General features: G+C 40.3%; 1 protein-coding gene across 1 annotated transcript; it reads right to left on the bottom strand.

Moving 5' to 3' along the window:
• Positions 1-5: 5 nt before the first annotated feature.
• On the bottom strand, positions 6-20,354 carry LOC145488718 (protein white-like). The gene is made up of 19 exons (XM_081467640.1): positions 19,425-20,354; positions 19,017-19,065; positions 17,445-17,631; positions 16,411-16,482; positions 16,223-16,321; positions 15,491-15,657; positions 15,286-15,357; positions 14,558-14,660; positions 14,312-14,377; positions 13,743-13,783; positions 12,999-13,104; positions 12,384-12,515; positions 11,370-11,462; positions 10,645-10,702; positions 9,466-9,543; positions 8,620-8,725; positions 6,470-6,570; positions 4,559-4,629; positions 6-2,056 (listed from the first exon to the last, which is right to left on the bottom strand). The coding sequence occupies exons 1-19, from the start codon at positions 19,720-19,722 to the stop codon at positions 1,955-1,957; spliced, it is 2,001 nt and encodes a 666-aa protein (XP_081323766.1). The 5' UTR covers positions 19,723-20,354; the 3' UTR covers positions 6-1,954.
• Between the last annotated feature and the right edge of the window lie 2,903 nt (positions 20,355-23,257).

The following is a 23,257-nucleotide window of genomic DNA, read 5'->3' as shown; positions in this document are numbered from 1 at the left end:
TAGGGCATATATACTCGATCTGAGTGACTGATACATTTTCATATGATGCCCCATAACAATAGTCGTTTCTCCGCTTCACGTACCCACGACAAAAAGACGGGCGAACGCGCGGCTAAGGTAGCCTGCAACCAGGCTCCCGGCGAGCCCGAACGAAGCGTCCCACCCCGATCGCGTCGCTCTCCGAATTCTTCAGTCTCGCGCTCGTCGAATTATTTTCCGTCCTCGCTGGAAGCCTGCCCACAGGCTCGGGTTATGGGTACTCCGCAGTAATCCTTGATTCTTCCCTTCCCCCTCTTACGAAAGTGGGCTCTTTTAACCAACACCCAAAGTCTCAGGAAAGCCGATGAAGTCACGGCTGGAAGCCTCATGGCAGGTAACTTTACCTGTCTTTCTTCTCTCAACACGTTTGCAGACCGCTGGCTACCCAGCATTTTGACAACGCTCAATTAATACACGGCTTCCTGCCAACCTCTCAAGGGACTGGGAGACTACTTATACTACTTAATTTTATTTTGTTGTTACAAAGAGTGAAGTCCAGATGATTAATCAATAAATAGTTTCGTTAACAAGATTCCTTCATGTCAACGTAAACGTCTAAAACCCATCGGCGTTCTCTTGGAGGTCTGGTAAAAAGGGTCAAGCCTATTCATTATAATACGAGATAGGTAGTAACATTCTTGTGGCAAACCTTTGCTAGAGGTTATTTAGGAAGATTAGCTGGTTTGCTCAATAAATTTTCAGTATTTCGGTAGGCGCAAGTAAGGTTGACATATCCAGAGATTTAAAGAGTAGGAGTTGGTCGGTGTAGAGTCGGCATTAAATCAGTCTCTCAGGTCGATGTCAATAAATGAAGCCTCTTTTGTTTCTGTCACCCCAATCCCGTGATTTGCGTGTGCATACCTGCCTACCTCCTCCTCCTTCTTCTCCTCCTCCACCACCACCAATTATTAGCACCGCGTCACTTCAGTGCAATATAGCGTATTGCATCCCGTTGCATTTTGAGCCTAAATATTCCGTGTCCCATTAATTCCAATTGTATAACTTGACAATCTTCATACTCGATATCCCGTTTTATCTGATCTAGATATCCCCTATAATTTTTCCCCCAAATATCCCGAATCCCGTTAATTTTTGACCAAATTTCCCGTATCGCGAAAACCTCAAATAGGGCTTAGAGGCTGGCTTAACCAACAGAATATACAGACTAGAATGGCGAGAAGTTGTATTGTGAACAGTATTTTAACTTCTTATGACTTGTCTATTTACAGCCAATATAACGAGTACTACACATTATTAAATTATTCTTTATTTTACATCCAACGCCCTATTTATTGATTACGTTCTTGATAAAGTTCTTGATAGATAGATAAATGATCCTTGCTCAGGTTTATTATTACGCTCATTGATAGGTTTTTCTGTTTACGAAATAGCAGGTTCTTTTTACTGATTGAAAATATATGATTATGTGAAAATGCAAATCTATGGAATGGAGTCAATTTACAACAGTAAATGTCCTTATACTCGCAAGACGAGTTTTTACAAAGTCGTTCACCTTCGGGCAAAGAAACCAGCCGAGACTAGCTTCTGCAATGACCGATCGTCTATATCCCAGGGGGGGGGGGGAAGTCCCATATAAAAAGGACGGGGCTGCTCGGCGGAAATTTTGGAAGAGCCCCTAAGAGGTACCAAGATCCTGCCTTGTGGGCGTGGCTGGAAAATGTGTTCACCCCTAAGAGATACCAAATCTAAAACAACAATTAATCTCCTGTCATTGTTTTTTCGGTTCAATACCCTAAACGTTACTAGAGAAGCTCCCGATTACACGTTTTGAAGCTGAACACCCTAAGAGGTAGAAAAAGCGCCTTCGTAACCCCTAAAAGGTACGACGAGCACCCCCGTCCTCTATATAAGGGGGTTTCCCCGGGAGATGAATCCAAGGGAAAAAAACTTATTTTTAAGGCCTTTTGTAACTAAACATTAAGAGAACCAGGAAAGCTATGATGCGAAATCCGACCGTCAAAGCCAGCAGACTGTAAATATCAATCAGTAGATTGCCCTGTCAAAAAAAGAAAACAATTTTATCAAAATATTAATCTTAGTCTTTTTACGTCCCTGATTTAAGGTGGCTTACTGCAGCTTTTCTGAGACTCAGTATCGCGCGCTACGATTGCCTGCCAGACATCAGCAATATATAGATTTAGGCCAGCCTAAAAGCGCAGCTCCTGGGCCGGGTTGCTCAGAGCCCGATTAAGCTAACCAAGGAAAAGGTAGAATTTTGATTGTAATTCGGTTAACTTTTAATCCTGGGTTAGCGTTAACCGGCTTCCGAACAATCCTGCCCTGTTTTTGACAAGTTAACCTGACATGAACCCGCGATCCAATCGAAAATTAGCACTTGGTCAGCGGTCAACTTCAAAAAACATGTGACCTCGATGAGCCGTAAACTTGGGCCCGCGATATGGTCACGTCATACTTGTCAGCGGATACCTTGTTTTGACAGGTGTCAATTGATCATAACATGGATGACCAATATTAAAGAAGTACACGGTAAACCAAGGCTGCATGTCTCTGTCAACCTATTATTTGGAGTATGGCCACAATGTTGCACGACTCCGTCGATTTGCCGTCGCTGCCATCGAGCGTACGCGCCCACGGGCAATACCGCTAGCCATGATAACCATGAGAAACTCAACTCGTGGGTTTCCTCTTCTTTCCTATATGAGTATGGGGCTCCGCTTGGCGGCCCATCGGGCCGCCGAAGCTCCGCTATTAATTGCGCGTGCAAAAATGACGCAAGTAACCTAAGAAGAAACGAAAACCACTCCAGCACTTGAAAGGCCACAAATTACTTCTGTATACGTGGCAATAGTTTCAACCTCCGTTCGAACATGTGTTTAAGCCTAGGGCCAAAAAATATGACAACAAAAAGCTCTATAACGAACCGGTAAAAGAGCTTTAAGTTACTCTTACTTTCTCGCACACGATACATGGCGTCACATAAAGGGCATGCGCAATTCAATTCTCGTCCAAGGTTGTAAAAGCTAGTTTTCGATCGAGGATTGCTCGAAAACCTACCGTACAACCCATGATGAAATTTTTCACAGTTGATTTGTAGGGGTGAATCACTCTTAGAGCCAAAATTAAAAAAAAAAATTCTGTAACAGATTTTGAGCTATTTTTCATATCACGTTTTCTTAGTTTGCAAAATATCTGTCTTACAGATTTTTGTTTTACTTTGCATGAACGTTAAATCAGCGCCAATTTCTTAATCCTGAAATTTTGAGGTAGGGTTATACGGGTAGATTATTTAACCTGCTAGTACCCAGTCTCTCCTTGGGTACTCGGTCATTCATTTTGGCCATTTGTTGACGTTTAATTGTTCAAGTTTCACATAGAATGGTAAAAGACTTAGCAAACAGTAAATAGAAAAAGAAAAAACATCTTGGAACATTTTTGAAAAGAGTTAGAAATTGGGCTGTTATAATCTATAAAAAGTGTAATAAGCCACCTTAAATATTTCATAATGAGATGAAGTTCCAACGAGTGGAAGACACTGAACTTCGCGTTTGGCTATTCTGTGAAAGTTATGTCGAGATGTATTTCCATTTTATGTTACTACTACGATGTGGGACTTGGAGCTGTGGATGAGAGTCTGGTGTGTAACCTTCAAATAAACGCTATTGTTATGTATGTTAGCCTAGGTAGCCTTGGTACTAGGGTGCCCTCTAACCTCGTTATGATGGATATAAGGAAGAATGACTTTCAGAATAAACGGTTATTTTGTTCTTGTGATACGTTGCTGTCTACTTGTTGAAACAGCTATAAAAGGAGCTCAGTCACGACCGTATTTTGAGTTATTTTGGCCGCGTACAGAATGACACTGTACCTTGAATTAAGGGAAACCTGACAATAGTAGTTCACTAAGATGGAAAAACACCACAGAGATAATAATAAACAATAAAGGAACAAGGATGGTTAAGGCTGAAAATAACTGAAACGGTTTACAAACGACGAACTTGAACCACGACATGACGAAGCTCCTTCAAGGACTACTTTTACAACGTACTACTCACTTTGTTTGATTCAAGAATTCAAGATGGCTTTACCACTAAAGTTTGTGGATAAATTCCTAGTATATAATTAGCCTAAGAAAGAGGTAATGTACGAATCTGAGATAAGCCAGTTATCAGAGCAGGATTTTGAGTCAGGATGTTGAGGTATAGTCATGCAATTTTTACATAATTCTACTGAAGAATTATGTAAACTGATTTAAATACGCGTTTCCTTCTTGGAAGTCAAACATCTCTCAGGGTCAGCCATGGGAAGTCAGAATGGCATACCAATATAACTGAAAATAAAAGCACATCAAACCCAAACTTTCCCCTCAAATTCGTGTGAAATACCAAAATATGGAAAAAACAAGGTATACTTTATACCCATAAAAGGCCCAATTCTGGCGTCAAAATACCGTATACACGATGTACAATCCCCCTGTGTACGGTATACCCAAGAACCCTGGCCGACCCTGATCTCTACAGTCGTGTCACTGTTCACCAACCTCTTTTAAGCCGCGGTTCTCGATAGCCTCCTGTCCATCATAAATGCACGGTGCACTGGAATTGGTACAAGCTGAAAACAAAAGAGAAGAAATTATAAACCACGTGCAAATCTTAATAAGCACTTAATGACGGGCCCCAAGGAAAACAAAGGAAACAAAACTCACTGTTTCCCGTGGGGCCGGTCACTAAGTGTTTTGTTATACTCCCAACTTAAAAATAGAAAAAAGAAATGCGAAAAAACTGCGAAAAGCGCGATTTCAAGGTGCACGACCTGATCACGAGCAAGTCGAAGGTTCAAATTGTTGTTTCCCTAGGGAGTTAGTGAGTTTTGTTCGTCCCCGGGAGTTGGTGAGTTTTGACCCATGGCACGTGACACGTTCTCTTCCAATCGGAAAACGTATTTGAGTTGGAAGGTATAACAACATTATTTGATTCCTGCCACAAAACAGTCGTTTACATGGACCTCGTTCCTACAGGTTATTTTCATTTTCTTTTAGACTTGCTTTTTTTTCAATACTTTGCAGTAGAAAAAGAAAATCGCCGATGACGGTGAAGTAAATCATTTCCCAGTGCTCAGACGGCCTCCAAATGTATACGCAACTTTATCATAAGTGTCAAATAAACAGCAAAATTGCAACCAAAATATTGCCACCGGCCGGGCAGTAAAATCTCTGTAGTTTTTATTCTTCAGATTTTTTTGTATTCCTGCAGTGCCCCCTGTTCTCCAAGCTCCTGTGACTTTTTGTTTGCCTTAATAAAAAGCCCTTAACAGCCCCAAGTTTGGATTTGTTTTCGTCATCTTCTGAAACTGGAAAAAATCTCGCCGAAGAGGCCAGTTCACTAAAAACACTGGGAAGCGAGTTCCCACGTCAAAGTTCGTGCAATCTGATTGGTCTGAGCCAAACATAAAAATATATTTGATTGGACAATTCAGACCATGAAGTCATATGATAACATTTCACTGACGTAAAATGATATCATACCATTTCAAGGCTATCATTTTTAGTCACAGTTTTACCCACATATAATATGTAACAAAGCAATGTATACAATGAAGAACTAATGACTAAAAGATTCAAAATTTCACCAGAAATAATGGCAATTCGGATTTCTTGAAATTCTGTCACCAAATCAAACTTTATGACTTGTAGTCCACGTCCATCTGCAATCGTGCCAATCATGCTGTTCTTCTCAAAAAATAGCCTCAGTCAACCTGGAGGGTGGGCGGGGGGGGGGGGAGGGTGGAGGTTATTCACTCAGTAGTGATCAAACCTTCATGGTGTGTATAGCGTCCAAACTTGTTTACTTTAGTGATAAACACGTAATTATCGTGACATCGCGTCACGCCAGAACGACACACGTCACACAATTCAAAATGTCCTCAATGTTGGATTTCAAGAATGTTCCAGAAAAAAGTCAGGACAACTCCAAAATTGGTTGACAAAATCCGAAAAAAGTATCAGAATACTAGAAATGTAAAGACTTTGGGATAAAATCGTTATGAAATCGAAATTCACACCAAAACTTGTAAAAGACCATATTTTGGTAAAGCCTCCTCTAAAAATATGTTTGCCATAGAAATGTCAATTTACGTGACCAAACATTTGACACACCAAAATGCTCCCTGATACATTTTAGGAAAAGTCATAAGATTTGACCCTTATAGCTTGATTATTGTTCAATCACAAAAAAAAAAAAATGAAATGAGCGAAGGTAATTCGTTCCCCCATCCCAGCCCAAATAGGATTAATTTTTCTTCTCGAAGTTCTTAAAAAATCAAAGAACTTTCTAAATTTTCTTGTTACTGATGCTGCATGATATGATCTTCATTTAAACATATTTCACCGATCAAGACTATCGTCTTTACTCATATTGATACCAAAAATCAACAACAAAAACAAACAACATACTTATATTGCCATAGTTGTCCCATTGATTAATAACCAACGCTTCAAATCCGTAGTTAAACCAAGACAGGTATCTCAACCACGTCAACCACGCTGGAATACTCCTGAACGAAATAAAAAAAAATATAGGATAAAAAAGCGCTCAATCTGACAGACCTCGCAATTAAGTAAGTAAGGACGTTCGCGCGAAAATTTTCCTGTCGATGGAATTTTTTTGAGTTTTTACTGCTTTCAGATAATGAGTTACTTGTGTCAGAAATGCAAAAAAAGAAAAAAATGGGCGTCACCGACTTTGTTTCAGAGATAAAGCGTGAGGGAAACAACCCTGATTTTGAAAAATTCGTGCACGTAATTCAGCATGGTCTACAGGGGTTTATAGTTAAAAATAGCGAAGGTGAGTCAACGGAGGCAAACGATCTTAGTCATATTTTGTAGAAGTGGGTCTCTTGCGTAAATAATTCCAAACGTTAAACAACGTTTTCACCAAACTTAACTCTTCAAGAGACATTTAAAACCGTCGCAGAGATAAACGAAGAGCTGAAAAGAACGGAATTCGATGGTGTATTTTGCAAAAAATTCAAACTTCTAGTCGTTAGATTTTCTTCATTTTTTTCGCTTAACATAGACCATCGGTAGAGAAAATGATCCATCAAAAGAGAATTAGGGTTCACTGAACGTTCAAGATCGTTAAATCCAGGCAAGGCTATAGCCATGGCCATCTGCCGTATCACTGTTCATTTTATTACTTAGCGCGCGCTCTCGTACATGACGCGGCGTGTGAATTTGCGTGCGCAGTCCTTAAGGTGGCCCCCTATAGTTTTACGATCGCATGAGCGCTGAAGACGAAAGCTCAAGCAATCTGCGTGCGCTCGAAGGAAAACATCAGTGTTTTTCGATATTTTATGACGTCAGCATGAGCACAAAAAGCAGAATTGACAGTGAATTGTCTCGCGTTCCCTTAGGTGAAATTCGGTAAAATTTGGCAGATTGGTAGTAAATATTTTCCTTTATTCGGAGTTCGTTTTTCAGGGAAGTCTATAAGGCCAGTTCTTTTGCAGCGGCAAAGACAAATTTTCAAAAATCGAAAAAAACTGTCTGTACAAACCCTACTTTTTTCGTGTTTAAAATTCATATCCCGCAGAATCGATGTGCTGTGAAAAATTTTGGAAGATTTCACCGAAGGAAATTCAAGAAAATCACAAGTAAAGCTATAAAAAAGGTAAAAAACACGTTGTTTGGGCATTTATAATTCAAGACTAAAACCCAAAATTTTGACATAGATGATAGTAAAACACTACCTAATCTTGCTTATTACATGTAATACGTTTTAGAGGACTGGGTGTAAAAACGAATGCGAAAACAGCGTTCAAAACATAACACTTGCGCGCGCAACGCCATAAATGATTACCCTATGGAGCCACCTTACGTGGCAGATTTTTAACCATGTTCCCGGCCTGAATATGCGCAGTTCGGTTTTTATTTTGTATCAAGGAAGGAGAAACCCTCCCGAGAAGGACCCGCAACGGAACCTCCTTCTTCTTCCATTCGAAAACAAAAGATACAAAAAACTAAACCTGTGGGCTCAGCTTTCACAGAAACATTGGTAAAGCTTCCCTCTATCATTAGCCCCCGCGTTGAAGAACGTTTGTATTTGATATCTCTGGAGCATATGCACGCATCAAGAGGAGATCAATGCAAGAGTTACCTTGATCTTCTCATCCACGCATAAATTATCCCAATTTGAAAACTGGAACCTTTGAATTAGTCATGTCTGGAGAGTTGTAATTGTATAGGACTTAAATTTCAAGGATATAACGTCACTTTCATATAAAAACGCAAACATTTTTGAACCGTAAAATTTCTTTCGTAGTAAGCCCTCCACTGCTCCGGAAAATGAGCCCATGGCTTTATATTTAATCATATTTTGTATCTAATTTTATATATTTATTTTTTGGACTTAACTCTCACGGAAAGATAGGTTAAGTCTCTTCTGATTATGAGCACTGCATTGAAGAACCTTTACATTTGATTTCGCTATTAAGGCATTGTCCTTGTAAACATGATGCACATTTTAAACTTTTGCGCCCCCCCCCCCCCCCTCACCACCACACCACGCCCTTTTAAAGCTCTTGCTAGCACTCGCAGCAACTCACGTGTTCTGGATAAAAAATCCGCCAATAACAAGCAGAGGCTGAATCATTGGCGCAGAGAGCGCGATCGAGACTGACTCCGTTGGTGACATCGCTGATATGACGTAAGCTGAAATAAAGAACACGATAATGGATTTGTTTACTGGCAGTAAGTGGTTTCTCTCAATTTTTCAAGAGTGACAAATTTAAAAAGTTTACTGCGTCATTTAATAAGAATAAGAATAAGAATACGAATAGGAATAATAGTAATAATAATAATAATAATAACTTTATTTAAGAGTCAAATGTATTTAGCACTATTAAATGCGCTAATTGGGGAATAAACAAATATTTCAAATATAACATTAACTATTGAGAATCCCAACTGGTTGGAGGCTGACCAGTTGGCTATTTACACAACGCGGTCGTGGAGTTGAACTCGGGGCTACCGAGAACAAATCCAGATGGCCCTAAACCACTCGGCCACGCCGCCTCTCCATCATTTCTTGCAATGATTCACCGACTAATCCTTTATCCAGTCGTAAGTCTGGTTTGGTCTAAAGTGACTATCGATTCCGAGCAGGGACAGTGGAATGTTGATGGAATAACTTGGTGTGCGTGTGTGTGTGTGTGTGTGTGTGCGTGTGTGTGTGTGTGTGTGCAGGGGGGAGGGGGGAGGGGAAACGAGTCTGGAGATTGCACTGATTTTCTTGGCATTGAAAGATTCTGTATTTTCTTTGACTTGTAGCATAAATTCACTGATATTTTTGTGTCGTGCTTTTGAAATATAAACAAAGCCAATTTGCTTCTGGTAAAACTTTGCGGCTGTCAATCGAACATGTTACAATATAAAACAGCAAATAGACAAACCGTAAGAGATTGCTGTCATGCTGACTAAGGAAAGTATCCCACACGCAACGAGAAACCTAACAAATTCAGGTCGCAGTCCTAAAAAGAAGTAAAATAGAACCTCACATATTAAGACTACATGAAGCTGTTAGAATGGAGGATATCAACACTAGTCACTAATGACTTTCGCCCTCGTTGTGATATATTTCAATGTTCAAAGCTAAATCACTCCCTAAGTCTCGAATATGTCTCATTCACTGATTAAAAATGCAAAGTAAAGCTCCTTAAGTACACTCTCGATAAGCTTGCTAAGGAAATACGATTTACGTCATTGTTAAGATTATCTTGGATATCAAATGTAACGCTAAACGATTGTCACGCACTAATAATGCTTGTCACGCTCTAAATATTTCTAACAAAGTAAGTAACAACGTGTTGTACTGCAGGGAAAGAGCCTGGACTGGCTTTAACTATTTCTAACTTTTTCAATGCTTTAAGCCTTTCTACGTCGTGTGAAATACATCAGTCTAAGAACAATTTGGTGACTTATTTCAATGTTCTCGAAAGTTAAGGTTTCCACGACAACCATATTTTGACAGGCGTGTGCTTCCATATTTTCCTCTTTTTATCAACAAAATTTAGCTTCTTATGCAGCTTTTTTCACATTTTTAGAACTTTTTTAGTTTGTTTTTATTGATTTTGGATTACTTTTGAGTCCTTGTTTAGCGCTTTCTAACGTTGTAGAAAATAAAAATATAGCGGCTGTTTGGATAACATTAAGTGATTGCCAAATGACGAGATGTCTTCATTTCATGTTGCTTAATTACGTCAAAGAGATGGAATGCACCATGAAGCATCCAAGTTTCATTATCATTGCTCAAATGGTCTTGGAGTTAAAAAATAATTGGTGGGTGAATCCACCAAATTAATCCGCCCCTACCCGACCAGGACCAAATAAGGTAAGCTTGCTCCACAAAATTTTCTATGGTTTTCTGTGACCATGCAAGATGTGCACTTATGTGCACAAGTCATAAACTAGCTTCGGCGCAAACGGAGACACTCGTGACAACACAGAACGAGAAGGGGATCTTGCCACGATAAGATAGCAAAAGTAATTAGACCAGTGGTTTAGTCAAAAAATCATAATATAATATGGCTTACGTAGTCACCGAGTACCTATCTTGTTCTTGTGCCACTTACCGACCATCCAGTAGGCAACAATAGCCAAAAATAGCGAACCAACAATAAATTGAGGCGCCTGAAATTGAAAAAGTAAACCACAAGTTACTTAAGGTTACACTGGAGATTTAAGAGGCAGCTGTAGTCACAGTGAGGTAAGTTATCGAGCGTATTTATTGCAAGGATCAGAGTAACAATTTAAACAACGGTTGAGGTTATGTTATGTCATTGTTGTCGTCGTCGTCATTCGTCCTTTAAGCGCCAAGTTCATCACCTATCTTGTTGGTGCCAAGTGTCACGTAGGGCATGAACAAAGTTCTTCCATTCTGGTTTCTCTCTCGTGCGATTTGTGTCTCCTTCCAAATCCTTGTTCATGCGTCCGTAACCAGCCCTTTTCTTGTGAAGGTTGGTGGTTAGACCTTTGTTTAACCCCCAACCTGGAGAACCAAGAACTGCTGTTTGTTTGGTCTCACACCCTTGACCAATCTGGCTGGTAGGCCTGCCAGGGGCTAAGCTTCTAAGATCATAAAAAATAAATCCAAGCTCCACCGCCACGTTAAAGTGATAGCCCGCGGTGAAGACTGTACCCTCACTAGCCACAGTAAAAGAACATGCTCGCTCACATAATCATGTTTAAATTCTCGTAGAAAGAACAATGTCTCACTCGGACTCAAATCCTCAGTTGCAAGATTCTGGTCTTACTGTGCCACTGAAACATAATTGTCCATATTTAACTAGATACATACCTCAGCGATGGTCTTGCTCAGGAAGTAAACATCTGTTCTATACATCCTATTGTGATGTTCTCGTAAAAACACAGAACGTTCAGATGGGAAGGTCTAACAATAAAAATAAACCGATAAAATAAAAAGGTAAAGTCTGCATACGAGCCAAGTGGCCCACCAAGCCGGAGCTTATCCCGATTTCTGTAGCATAAAGCGACCAGGAGTCTGCCTCCCCTGGATGGGATGCTAGTGCAGGGATTAAGGTCGCCGGTACCTATTCATACCCATGGGTGGAGAGACGCACAGTGAGAGTAAGAGTCTTGCCCAAGAACACAACACAATGTCCCCGGCCAGGGCTCGAAACCGGACCCCTCGATCCGGAGACGAGCGCGCTAACCACGAGGCCACCGCGCCTCCCAAACCGATAAATGAATATAGGTAATCGTATGAATGCGATTGCAGTTACATGTACGGATTTACACCACGAGTGATATTTTAAATCCTCTCAGATTGTCTCTCGAACCTTTCATTCAATTACTCAAATACTCTATGACTGAGGAAAGTACGAAAGCCCCTATGTTAATAGGCCATTTTAGATATATTAAAATTCTAACTTGGCTCCAAGGCTTAGGAGAATAAATCAAAACAAATCGCATCAAGCCCTAAGGATGAGTGATGAATTTCTTTTGCCAGTTTATTTCTCCAAGCCTCGGAACCGAGTTAAAATTTTAACATATCGAGATTGGCTTATTTGTGGCGTAGTGCAAATTAAAAACTAACGATAAATTGGCTTAGTCTCAGCCAATCACATTGAAGTAATTGTCTCAGTACTAGTCATATGATAAATTTAATAATAAACAGACAAAGGAACAATCAAAGAAAGAAAGGACTTTAGACAAAGCTGCCGGCATACAGACATACTATGAGGACAAGCCGACATATAGGTACAACACAAAATGTACCAAACACAAAGGAGGTAGACAGGCAGGAAGAAAGAAAATACTTAGAAAAATGGTGGGTTATTGCTACACTTACAAAAGTAACTGCCCCAATGTTGGCGAACGTACATGTAGTGATCATAAAGAAACAAACCCCATAGATGTTATAAACACCGTCTTGGTCGACCTTTGTCTGGAAGTAAACTACTCCCATGATAAGACCTATAAGCTTGAGCGAAATATCATAACATAGTTAGAGGTACAAAGAATGATTGTCTATAGAAAGCAATATAATCTTTACAAAAACCCGTGACGTGACCATGTCAATCATATGTCAATCATACTGGACAATTTTAAGCTCTTCTCAGGAGTCTCTTATGTGACGATGCCAATCTTAACAACTGGATGCGTGAAGAAGCGCACACAAATATATTGTCAATTTGAGGCAATTTTGTAATGTTTAAGTGCAAGATTTTCATTACAAGATAAAAATGTTTTAAAGAATTAATGAAGGATTTCTATGCTGGATTTTTGTTATTTTTGGATTTCTATGCTGGCAGAGCTTGTAATCAAGCATCTTTTTCAACACAGTTGTTCTTAGTTTTCAAAACTTTAAAACAACCACACAAATTAATTACAGTATACCATACCAATGACACCTACCAAGAGACTAATATTAAAATGGGAACTGAATTTTAATAGTGACACTCACTAAACACTGAAAGAGTCTAATTCTCAAAATAACAACATCTCGATTATTGGTGAGCCAGGATCTCCAGAGAACAGAACGGAATTGCCTGCACCAAGACGCTTTATACCTAAAACAGCACCACAAGCAAAAAAAACAAGTTGAGTTTAGTTAACTGTTTCGCGACGCTCAGGGTTCGTTTTAGTACAGTTCGGCGTCATCTCAGACTCGTTTGGTCTTGCTTTGAGCATGTTGGCTCGACTACTTCTAGCCAAGATGCAAATCATGACTCTACCATGTTCGCGTTCGATAAGGTATACTGTGAAATAAATTTAACTATCAGTAAAACTTGTTTCTAATTTGTTTCTGTACCAGTAATGTTCTGCTCACTGCTGTTAAAATTGCGGATTTTTTCCCTGCTTAAAGAACATAACAGAATTTCGTAAACAAGTAAAACTACTCATTTCTACAAAATCTAATATCTAACTGCTAAGCATACTTGGTTTTTACAGATCTTTTGAACTTTAGTAGAAGTGTACTTGAACACTAATGCAAATGCTACAATCTGATTGGCTAAGTGATTGTACACTACCGCAGATCACAGAAGACGTCAAAATCTGGTGAGAACATCAGTGACACACTCGGCTATCGCCTCGTGTGCCACTTTTTTGTTCTTACCTCATTTTGACGTCATCTTTGATCTGTTACTGAACATACGCACAGCAACATTGAAGCTATTTGTTAAGTACTACGACAAGAAATTCTTACGGTGAACGATACAGGGCATTAGCTTCATCCTTGAAGGAGTCCTAAGAGAATAAAATAACAAAACAACACAAATTTGTATTTATTTTACCAATCTAATTCCAACATGTACCCTTACTCTCCTTTATATCTCTAGTTCATTTTCGTAATCTTGATCGACAACTGGGCCACTTCTGAGTTAGCTTTGCCTCGGTGTCAAACCGAGTCTTCTTGCTAAACCATTCATTTGGAAATGTGTTTCGCCTACAGGTTCATTTTCATGCAAATCAAACTCATTTTCATATGAAAGGTTTTGCACAAAGACTCGTTTTGAAACAGAGGCACAAGGTAGCTACAGTTGTATTTCTCACAATCGCCTGCTGTCATTATTTTCATTTAATTCTACTAATTATAAAAGAGTCGTAAATGATCATTTAAGCCACATCAGTAAATTTTTCAGCTTGACTCATTAAGACCGTGTACAACTGCATTGTGGTTGACCACTGTAGTTTTCGGAACTGATAACTCCTGCGAAAAAGTGTTATAGTGAAAATTTCCGCCCCAGAAAGGATTTTTGTTTATATACATCTTACTTGTCTCTCCTTTGCCCCGGATTCGGTGACTTCTGATTCATGTGCGCTGTAAACATCACATATATCCTGAATGAAAACAGTTAAGTCTGAATAACATTATCATGGTACCATATGTATAAAACAAATAGGCCAAACTAGTGTAAATTAAACATCCTTGTGCTCGTGCTTGCGTTTACGCTTGAACAAAGGTGTTAACCACACTACGTTCGTTACGAAACATATTAGACAAAACACTACGGATCTAACCTGGACCCTTTGGCGGCAGTTTTCCTCGTCACCAGGCACAATAGCCAATGTATGAACAAAGTGGTCAGCGGGATTAAAATTGTCAGGACAAGGGTAGCCCAAACTATTCATTTTTAAAGGAAGATTTGGTTAGAAAAATTTCATGGTAAAACTCCATAGGCCCGGAAAGAAGCATAAGCAGCGCATAAGTGTAAGAAACATACAGGATATACGAAGACGTAGTAAGCTGTTGATAATTATTAGCGCTTTTTTCTGGGACACTTTTCTTACAAAAGGAAACACTTAAAAAAGTATCTTCAGTAATGCTTGTGAATAAGCCCCTCAACGATTGGTGGTCAAACTGAATGGAACAAGCGTGTTGAAAAATTTGAAACTTTACAAATTTGAGACCATCAGCGATGTGCAGGAGTACATTTTAATGTTGAAATCGATCGAACATTTGGATAAAAAATTGTTGGATGACAAACCTTGCAAACTCGACAACGTTTAACATTGCTATGTTGACTAGGTTGGAAAAGGAGCGCAGACAAAAGGAGTGGGTCAGCTGAGCCGAAGCTAGGGGCTTGGCACGAGAGGCCTGGTTGGAAAGCAAGAGTTGGAGCCTTATGTACATGTACCTCCTAATCTGGCGCGGAGAGAACTAACTAACTAATGACTAAGTTTTGGCGTGACTGACTTCCGCCACACCGTCCCACAATGTAAGCCAAAAAATACGTGTGCACACTTACCTGTCAAAATACTGGATGGCATCACTTCTGGAACCCATGTAAGCTGTCCTTCCTTCGGCTAACAACAGGATACTAGGTAGAGAAAACTCACTCTCTTTCATCGGCATAACTGACACTCGAACATATAAATATTTACGGTTAGTAGAAGAAAAACAGCTTCGACACTTTGGGTGTCTCATTTGATTTTTCTTCTCCAAGGTTTTACCTGTCAAACATGGCGTACACCTCAGACGAAGGCTGATGAATGGTGCAAATGATGGTCCTTCCTTGAGCTGCTAACTGTTGCAGTGCTGTAACTAAACTCTGAGCCATGAATGAATCAAGACCAGATGTTGGTTCATCAGCAAACAACAATGGAGGATCTGTGATGACCTGATGAATAATGGAGAACGGAAAAGTTTTTACGTATGCACAATAGCATCTTCATGAAAAGCAGTTGTTTTTTTTTTAATTTTTATTGTAAGTAGGCAGATAGGTAGATGGTACAGTAACTTCGTTGACCGATGGAAAAACCGTGTATAAATAAAGTTATCTTATCTTATCTTACCTTATTTTTGAGATGTAGCTCATACTATGGTATATTATAATCCATCAAATGTTTTCGCTCGCGCGTGATTGTTCTAAAGGCGTCACGTGACTGAATATGCACCAGCTAAAACTGGGGAATATCTGAGTGATATTCCCCAAGTTTCAAAACGGCGCGTGTTGCGAAAAATATTTGAAGGATAACAAACACAATAGCCTCTATTTGGCGTGAAAATATGCTCGGATATTTTTTCTTGGACATTATCTGTTCCTCAAAGTTCACAGTTTTCCTCGAGCTACGTTCTCGGAAAATTGTTCGCTTCCCGGAACAGATGATAACCTCAGACAAATATCCGAGCATATTTTCGCGCCAAACGGAGGCTGTTGTTAATTTGTACAAACGTATTCTTACCTCAGAAGCAAATGACAGTCTCTTCTTTTCTCCTCCCGAGATGCCACGCAACCGTCCTGGTATTCCTATGTATGTGTCGGCGCACTTGGTCAGACCAAGCTTTAAGAGAAATAAGATTCCCTTTGTGAGCCAATAACAGCAACAGAAACAAAACACAACAGAAAATGTGGTTATTCCATGCACCATACCTGCAGTATTACCTCCTCGACACGAGCTATCCGCAGGTCATCAGGAACGTGTTTATCCATGCGCAAGAAAGCCTTAAAAAGTCCAAATCAAAAGTATTTATGGCATAAATAACACTGAAATAAAAACTTTATTGGTTAATTTGACCCAATTAAAAGATGTAAAATGCATGAAATTACTTTTAAATAATTTCCTTTGTAAATAATGGAAAGGAGTCAACTGCACACCACATGTTTAATAATGTAATTCTTAAGAACAGGGAAACCATTTGATTTACAGACGGTCAAGTTAAAACAGTCGTACCATTTGAATTCTGACCGCAATTTCCAGAATTTCTGCGAAAATTCAAACAACCCAAGACTAAAGCAATTTCAACGCCGACGGCGCTACCAATATGCAAAACATAACGAACTATTAAAACGGTGAAACATATCATCTGCACTGATGCATACAAAGCGCGGGAAAACTTGTCTGACCCCGTCGGATCTTCGGATTCGGTAGGGTTTGGGTTTTTTCATCTGATTGGTCTAGAGGGCGACACAAGTTCTTTTTCAACCAATCATAGAGCTTAGTAAAAGAAACAAAGATAGTATTATATACATTCATTCATTCATGCCTCTTACAGGACCGTCAGACTAACCGAGTTTGAGGTCTGCACTGTAAGTTACGGATAGAGTTTCGTTTTCTGTTCGATTTATGGCCCAAGTGTGAAGCACGAGGGCCAACAATCGAAGCGGGCAAAATGAGGATCCGCAACTTACAGGTCGGACCGAGAAGACGAGGAGTAAGTCAGTATTTCTCTACTGTGTGTCTGAAGGGCTCGGGAAACCATTTCAAGTAATGAACGGTTGAGTTAGTTGAATTAGCCAATCAAAAGCCCCATTAGTAACTAAGACATATAATAGTGTCAGTTACTGCCGAATTCAGTAAGAACAAAATAGAGGGAGCACTGAAACACTGAGGGTAACTAAGAAATGGTATAGGTTTAACTGGCTTGCTCTCCATCATTCACCCTGCCCAAGACTTCTTCACCCACCTGAAACACCAAGTGTTCCCGAACAGTGAGTGATCCAACAAAGAGATCTTCCTGTTGAATGTATGCAGAGATTGATGTGATCCCTGTTCCAATCGGATGGTCGTTCACCTCTACAGTTCCTGTTACTTCCAATTTACTGATGTTACGATGAGCTAGTACATTCATCAGAGTGGTTTTACCAGCTCCGCTGTAGAGGGAAAAAAAACGTCTAGTAGTTAAAGTATCTGTGGTGTTTCCAAAGAGGATTATGGCCTCTTAACAGTACCGTACCACGTGCTGTAGTTCAACTTTATATCATAGCTGGATTTGGAAATAAATATAACGAAGATATGACGAAATATAAAGCAACAACCGTACCAACGTGAGAAAAAAAAAACATGTCAAACACCACCACAACCAACAACAACAACGTCAAAAGCAACCACTGAAAAACGACAGCAGCAATAATAACAACTAAAGAGATGACAAGAAACAACATAAGCAACCATATGCATACATAATAACGACGACAACGATAAACACAACCCACTGAAGAAAAACAACAAAAATCATTATCATCACCAACAGCAGCAACAACCACTGCAACAACAACAACAACAACAACAACCACAGCAACGACAACAGAAACAACAACAACAACAACAACAACAGCAAGAACATAACCAACTACAAGAAAACATCACACATTATTGGAGGAAGACAGAGTCGAACCTCTCCACAGCGGCCACCTTTGGAACGGAGGAAAGAAATCGTTGGGGTGGGGTGGTAGGGTTGTAATATGACTTTTGTGGTTTTTCTTTTGCATGGGGATGACAACAGGTTAATCTTTGAAAAAATGCTTTTTGTAGCGTACAAATACATAACACAATAAAAAAGTATATATATAACAGTCATATTTACTCTTTGTAATGGTGCCCAAATGATTTTATTTCGTTATTGTCCGGGTGCAGGTTGTTCAGACAATGGATGACATCATCGACTTATTGAGGGATTAGAGATTTATCCGGTAATAGCTATCGGCTGGATAGATCTATTCTTTGAATAACTGAGCCCGGGGGAACTACCATATCAAAATGACGGGGGTGCTCGTTGTACCTTCGGTTTTGGTACCTCTAAAGTGTTCAGCGTCATAAGTTCCACAACGGGAGCTTTCGCGGTACCCTTTAAGCAACCTCGTTCCCAGGGTCTCTCATCTTACCGCCCCCTGGAGCGAGCGGGGCGGTAAGATGAGAGACCCTGGGAACGAGGTTGCCCTTTAAGGTATTGAGCCGAAAAAATATGATAGGAAATAATGTGTTGTTTTAGAATTGGTATCTCTTGGGGGTAAAAAAAAATCAGGCCAAGCTTTTAGGGGCTCTTTTCCAAATTTCTGACGAGTACCCCCGTCCTTTTTAATTGAGAGTTCCCCCTGGGAACTGGGCCGAAAAGTTGCGGCGTTCAGACGTGTAGAATGTGAATGCTCGCCGGATTTTCGTTGACCAAAAATTAAGACCGGAAGTTCAATGCTTTCCCGTTTATATGAAGGTTAAATCAAATACGCGCAGCATGGGAAAATATAGCATCTGTTCTCACCTTGCTCCCATGACGGCTAACAAAGTTCCAGCTTCCACGCTTCCACTCACTACAGAAGAATTCAAAGTGATAGTATCAAATGTTTACAAGGGACATTCCGTGACATGTAGCGTTTATAACTAATTAAGCGGTTGTTGCGTTCTTTTGCTGACGAATTAATCTCGCGAATCAGGAATGGCAGTGATTACATCACACCGCAAGCTGACTATGAACGATCGGGATGTCAGTGTCTGCTTTTAGTGTTATTTGAAACAAAATCTCAAGTAAATCATCGCTATAGCTTTTGTCAAAGTTTGGACGGGTTATTTATCACTGAAAGAACAATGGCGCCTCTCTGCGTAACGGTTTAATAGACGTTTGGCTAGAAATCGGCACACTCAAGGATAACCACTCTAAAAATTCACATACCATTGACCAAGACGTGCTTTTTTGTTTGGGTTTGGTTTTCATCGGTACCAAAACACAATCTCTTCAAGAAGGATGGACCTGGCTGGTCGACAAATGCCTGGATGTTCTCCCAAGAAATTGATACTCTCTCCCTGGCGTCCTCAACGGCTGCGACATAGGCACCACCGCCTGTCCTTGCAGTGCTGTCGTCTGGGCTAATTGAAAGCCCACTGTCTATTGAACCACTAGGATCAAACGTGGAGTAACCCACTGCATCGCGACGATTTTTGCTGCGGACAAGTGAGGAACGTTCCCCCATAACTCAACTGGGAAAAATGATGACCTGTGTGAATTTTCCTGCTGGTCTTTCAGCGATTGTATTACAGAGAGCGGTGGGCAGTTCGGTCACGCAAACCTAGGCCTGTTATTTACCGTACGCACGAAATGGCGCAATGACGTGGAAATTTCCCTACGGTTAGACTAAATAGCGCTACCATTGGCCTAAATGACGCTCAAGTTAGCCTAAATATCACTGACTCGATAGTGGTTAGCTCTCGATCTGTAATTCAGTGTAATTGTAAGGCTAACCATTCGTCATTTCTACCAAGCTGAAGTTGTCTGCCAATTCACTGCCAATTCGCCATCTGCCAATTCGACGGGCTGAAACTGTCTGCCAATTCGAATTAAAATTCAGTAGTGGAAATTAGAACATAAAATCATTTTAATATCTTTACCAATTGTTCGAAAACATTTTCTAGCTGCATTCAAAGCTATTAATTTGCGCCAAACGCTCACGTAAATTTCTAAAAAGATGCTGTAAATATCCTTTGTTCAGAAGTGAATAACTCGTTGCGTGACTTTTCAATTGACACCAACGTGGTATCGTTTTAAAGCTTACCGTCTTACTAGCCCATCTCAACGGCTTCTACACCCATCTGAACACAATTACTATCGAAAAATTTCACCTGAACATCGTGCTTTAATAACATACATGCTTATACTGGCTTTTCCGGAAGTGAATAACTCGTCACGTGACTTTTCAATTGACACCAACTTGGTTTCATTTGAAAGCTTACCGTGTTATTAGTTCGTCTCAACGGTTTCTACACCCATCTCAACGCAATTACTATCGAAAAATTCCACCCGAACATCGTGCTTTAACAACATACACACTTGTGCTGGCTCTTCCGGAAGTGAATAACTCTTCACGCGACTTTTCAATTGACACCAGCTTAGTATCATTTTAAAGCTTACCTTATTGTAAGTCCATCTCAACGGCTTTTACATCCATCTCAATGCAATTACTATCGAAAAATTCCACCTGAACATCGTGCTTTAACAACATACACACTTGTGCTGGCTCTTCCGGAAGTGAACAACTCTAAGCTGGTGTCAATTGAAAAGTCGCGTAAAGAGTTATTCACTTCCGGAAGAGCCAGCACACACTTGAAGTCGAAGTGAAATCGGAACATCTTTGTACAAACTGAGCTTCTAAAGAAACATTTGATTAGTACCCTTTTCAAATTATTAATAAACACAACTTTCTTTTCTTTGTATGATTGCGTCATGTCCTTTATTTATCGATTATTTACAAAAGCAACGAGACGGAAAGACCCATTCTAAAATTTTATACGGGAAACTGCCATTAGTGTAACCACAGTTTATATTGATACTGAGCTGACACTGAAAGGCTTCCTAAGCCTATAGACGGCTCCAACCCAGAGGTTCTCTTAAATGTATGGCGCGACTGGTGATAGAAACGATTTTTCACTAAAGGTCAAATAGGACATTAATATAGTTAATCAGTTATAATTTGACCTCTATGCAATTGTTTTGCTTCGTTGTCATATTATCGAGCGCTTGCAATCACGTACGTAGTGATTAGTACCCAAAAGCTGTCGCAGCCTGTGGCTGAGGTATATCATGCCAAGAAACTGGCATAGAAGCCATGTCCAGTTAGTTATGACTTTCGAAGAGTGAAGTCTTTGAAGAACAACACGGCATTGCTGTTGCTGAACAGCAAGAAAATAGGACGACAAAGACAACGGGAGAGTGTTGTCCAAATCAACACGGATGCCTCGTGCAATTAAGGCTGACAAACTTGGAGGACTAACACGGTGAGTCTCTTTCGAAAAATGTAAATTTTTCGAGTGCCTTTCATATTGTGTATAGTACACAGTTGGTCGCTCTTAGAATTCGTAGAAACTGCCCGTGGTTCGTTTTTCAAAGTTTCCATTGAGGATTTCATACTACAGAATACTCGGTCGGTTATCTCGTTCAATGAGAGCTGTGAATAGTTCTATTGAGACTCTGGGGCATGAGTTGGCTTAGTATTGTGTATACTTAATTCGTAATCCGTAATTCAAACTTTGCCTAAACCTTCGCTTATCATCTCTCTCGAGCGAAGCGAGAGGGGTCAGCGAAGTAATACAATTGGAAAGGATTTTAGAATGTCTAGGTATTGTGGTAGAGCTATCGTATTACAAAAGTCAAAGGTTTAGGTTAGGCACTATGGATTCAACACTGATTTGAATGATGCACTAAACAAATACCACTCGAAGAACTGGATAATGCAATTTCAGGATGATATATTGATGGTAGTGTCGATCAGCCCCCTCGGGGGGGGGGGGGGGACTGCCATATATGGGCTATATAGGTATGTGCCGCTGTGAAGGGTATGGTTTTCAAGCAGTTTACTCTAGGATAGGGTATAATATATAGATTTAGCCAGGCCTAAAAGCGGACCTCCTCAGAATTTTAATTGGATGTTGTTAATAGTTAAAATCATTATACATTGTAGTCACCATCTGTCTTCTCATTGGCTAAAAAAAAAACTACAGTTAATTCTAGGAAACAGCGCAACCTACAGATTATTCACTAATCTGCTAGCAGATCAGTGAATAATCTGTAGGTTGCGCGCGCCATGCATGATTTTCAAGAGTAGCGTCAAGTTCACGGACAGCGAAGTAAGAACATGGTTTGTCGAAAATAAACTGTGTTCGGTGCGGTAATGCGTTTGTCGTTATTTTCTTTAAATCAATGTATAAGAAAACAATTGTTAGATTCGGTTTTTGTGATATCCGAAATAATCAAGGGCTCGGTTAGTGTTATCAGCTTCACTTACCTCCACCTTGATTATTCCGGATATCACAAAAACCTCAGCCAATAAATTGTCTATAATCCAACTTGCATGGCATCCGTGTTGGATTACATTGTAATGCAAATAAAAAAAGCTAAGCATTAAACTTAAAGGGCTATTGGGCTGAATTGTATGCACCAAATAAATCAACGTGTGAGAAGAACAGAGAAAGGGTTCTTCTGTATTGAACACATTCCTCGTGTGCGCGGCCCCACGCATGCTGTACCGAAAACCGTGGGAAAGAACGCAAAACAAGTAAGCGTGCGAGCGTGGCTGTGAGCGTGACGTACGAGCGACGAATGGCAATGCCGCGAGCCGCTAGCAGCCGTCTTCCGATGTCCGCGCTACTAGCGGCTCGCGGCATCGTTGCTCGCACGTCACGCTCACAGTCATGAGTCACGCTCGCGCGCTTACTTGTTTTGCGTTCTTCCCCATGGATTTTCGAGGAAGAGAGAGACTGCTCGCAGTCTAGGTGATGTGAAAATGAAAGCGAAAATTGAGCCTTAATTCATGGGCAGATTTCAGGGGAATTTAAGAGGCCACCCCTTCCCCCTCCCCCACGACTTTTTTCTATCTAGATCTCTTCGAACGTTCGTTGCACAAATCGTCCCATGTTGGGTCGCCGTTCACGTAGCCCTGCGCCTGCACTCAGCGGATTTTCCCCTTTCGAGAGGGGCCGAGGAACACTGGGAACAAGACATTAATTCGCCGCTCG

The sequence above is a fragment of the Orbicella franksi genome, chromosome 5, assembly GCF_964199315.1.
Source record: "Orbicella franksi chromosome 5, jaOrbFran1.1, whole genome shotgun sequence".
NCBI lineage: Eukaryota > Metazoa > Cnidaria > Anthozoa > Scleractinia > Merulinidae > Orbicella > Orbicella franksi.
Note: the sequence above shows the minus strand (reverse complement) of the source record. Positions and strands in the feature narration are given on the sequence as shown.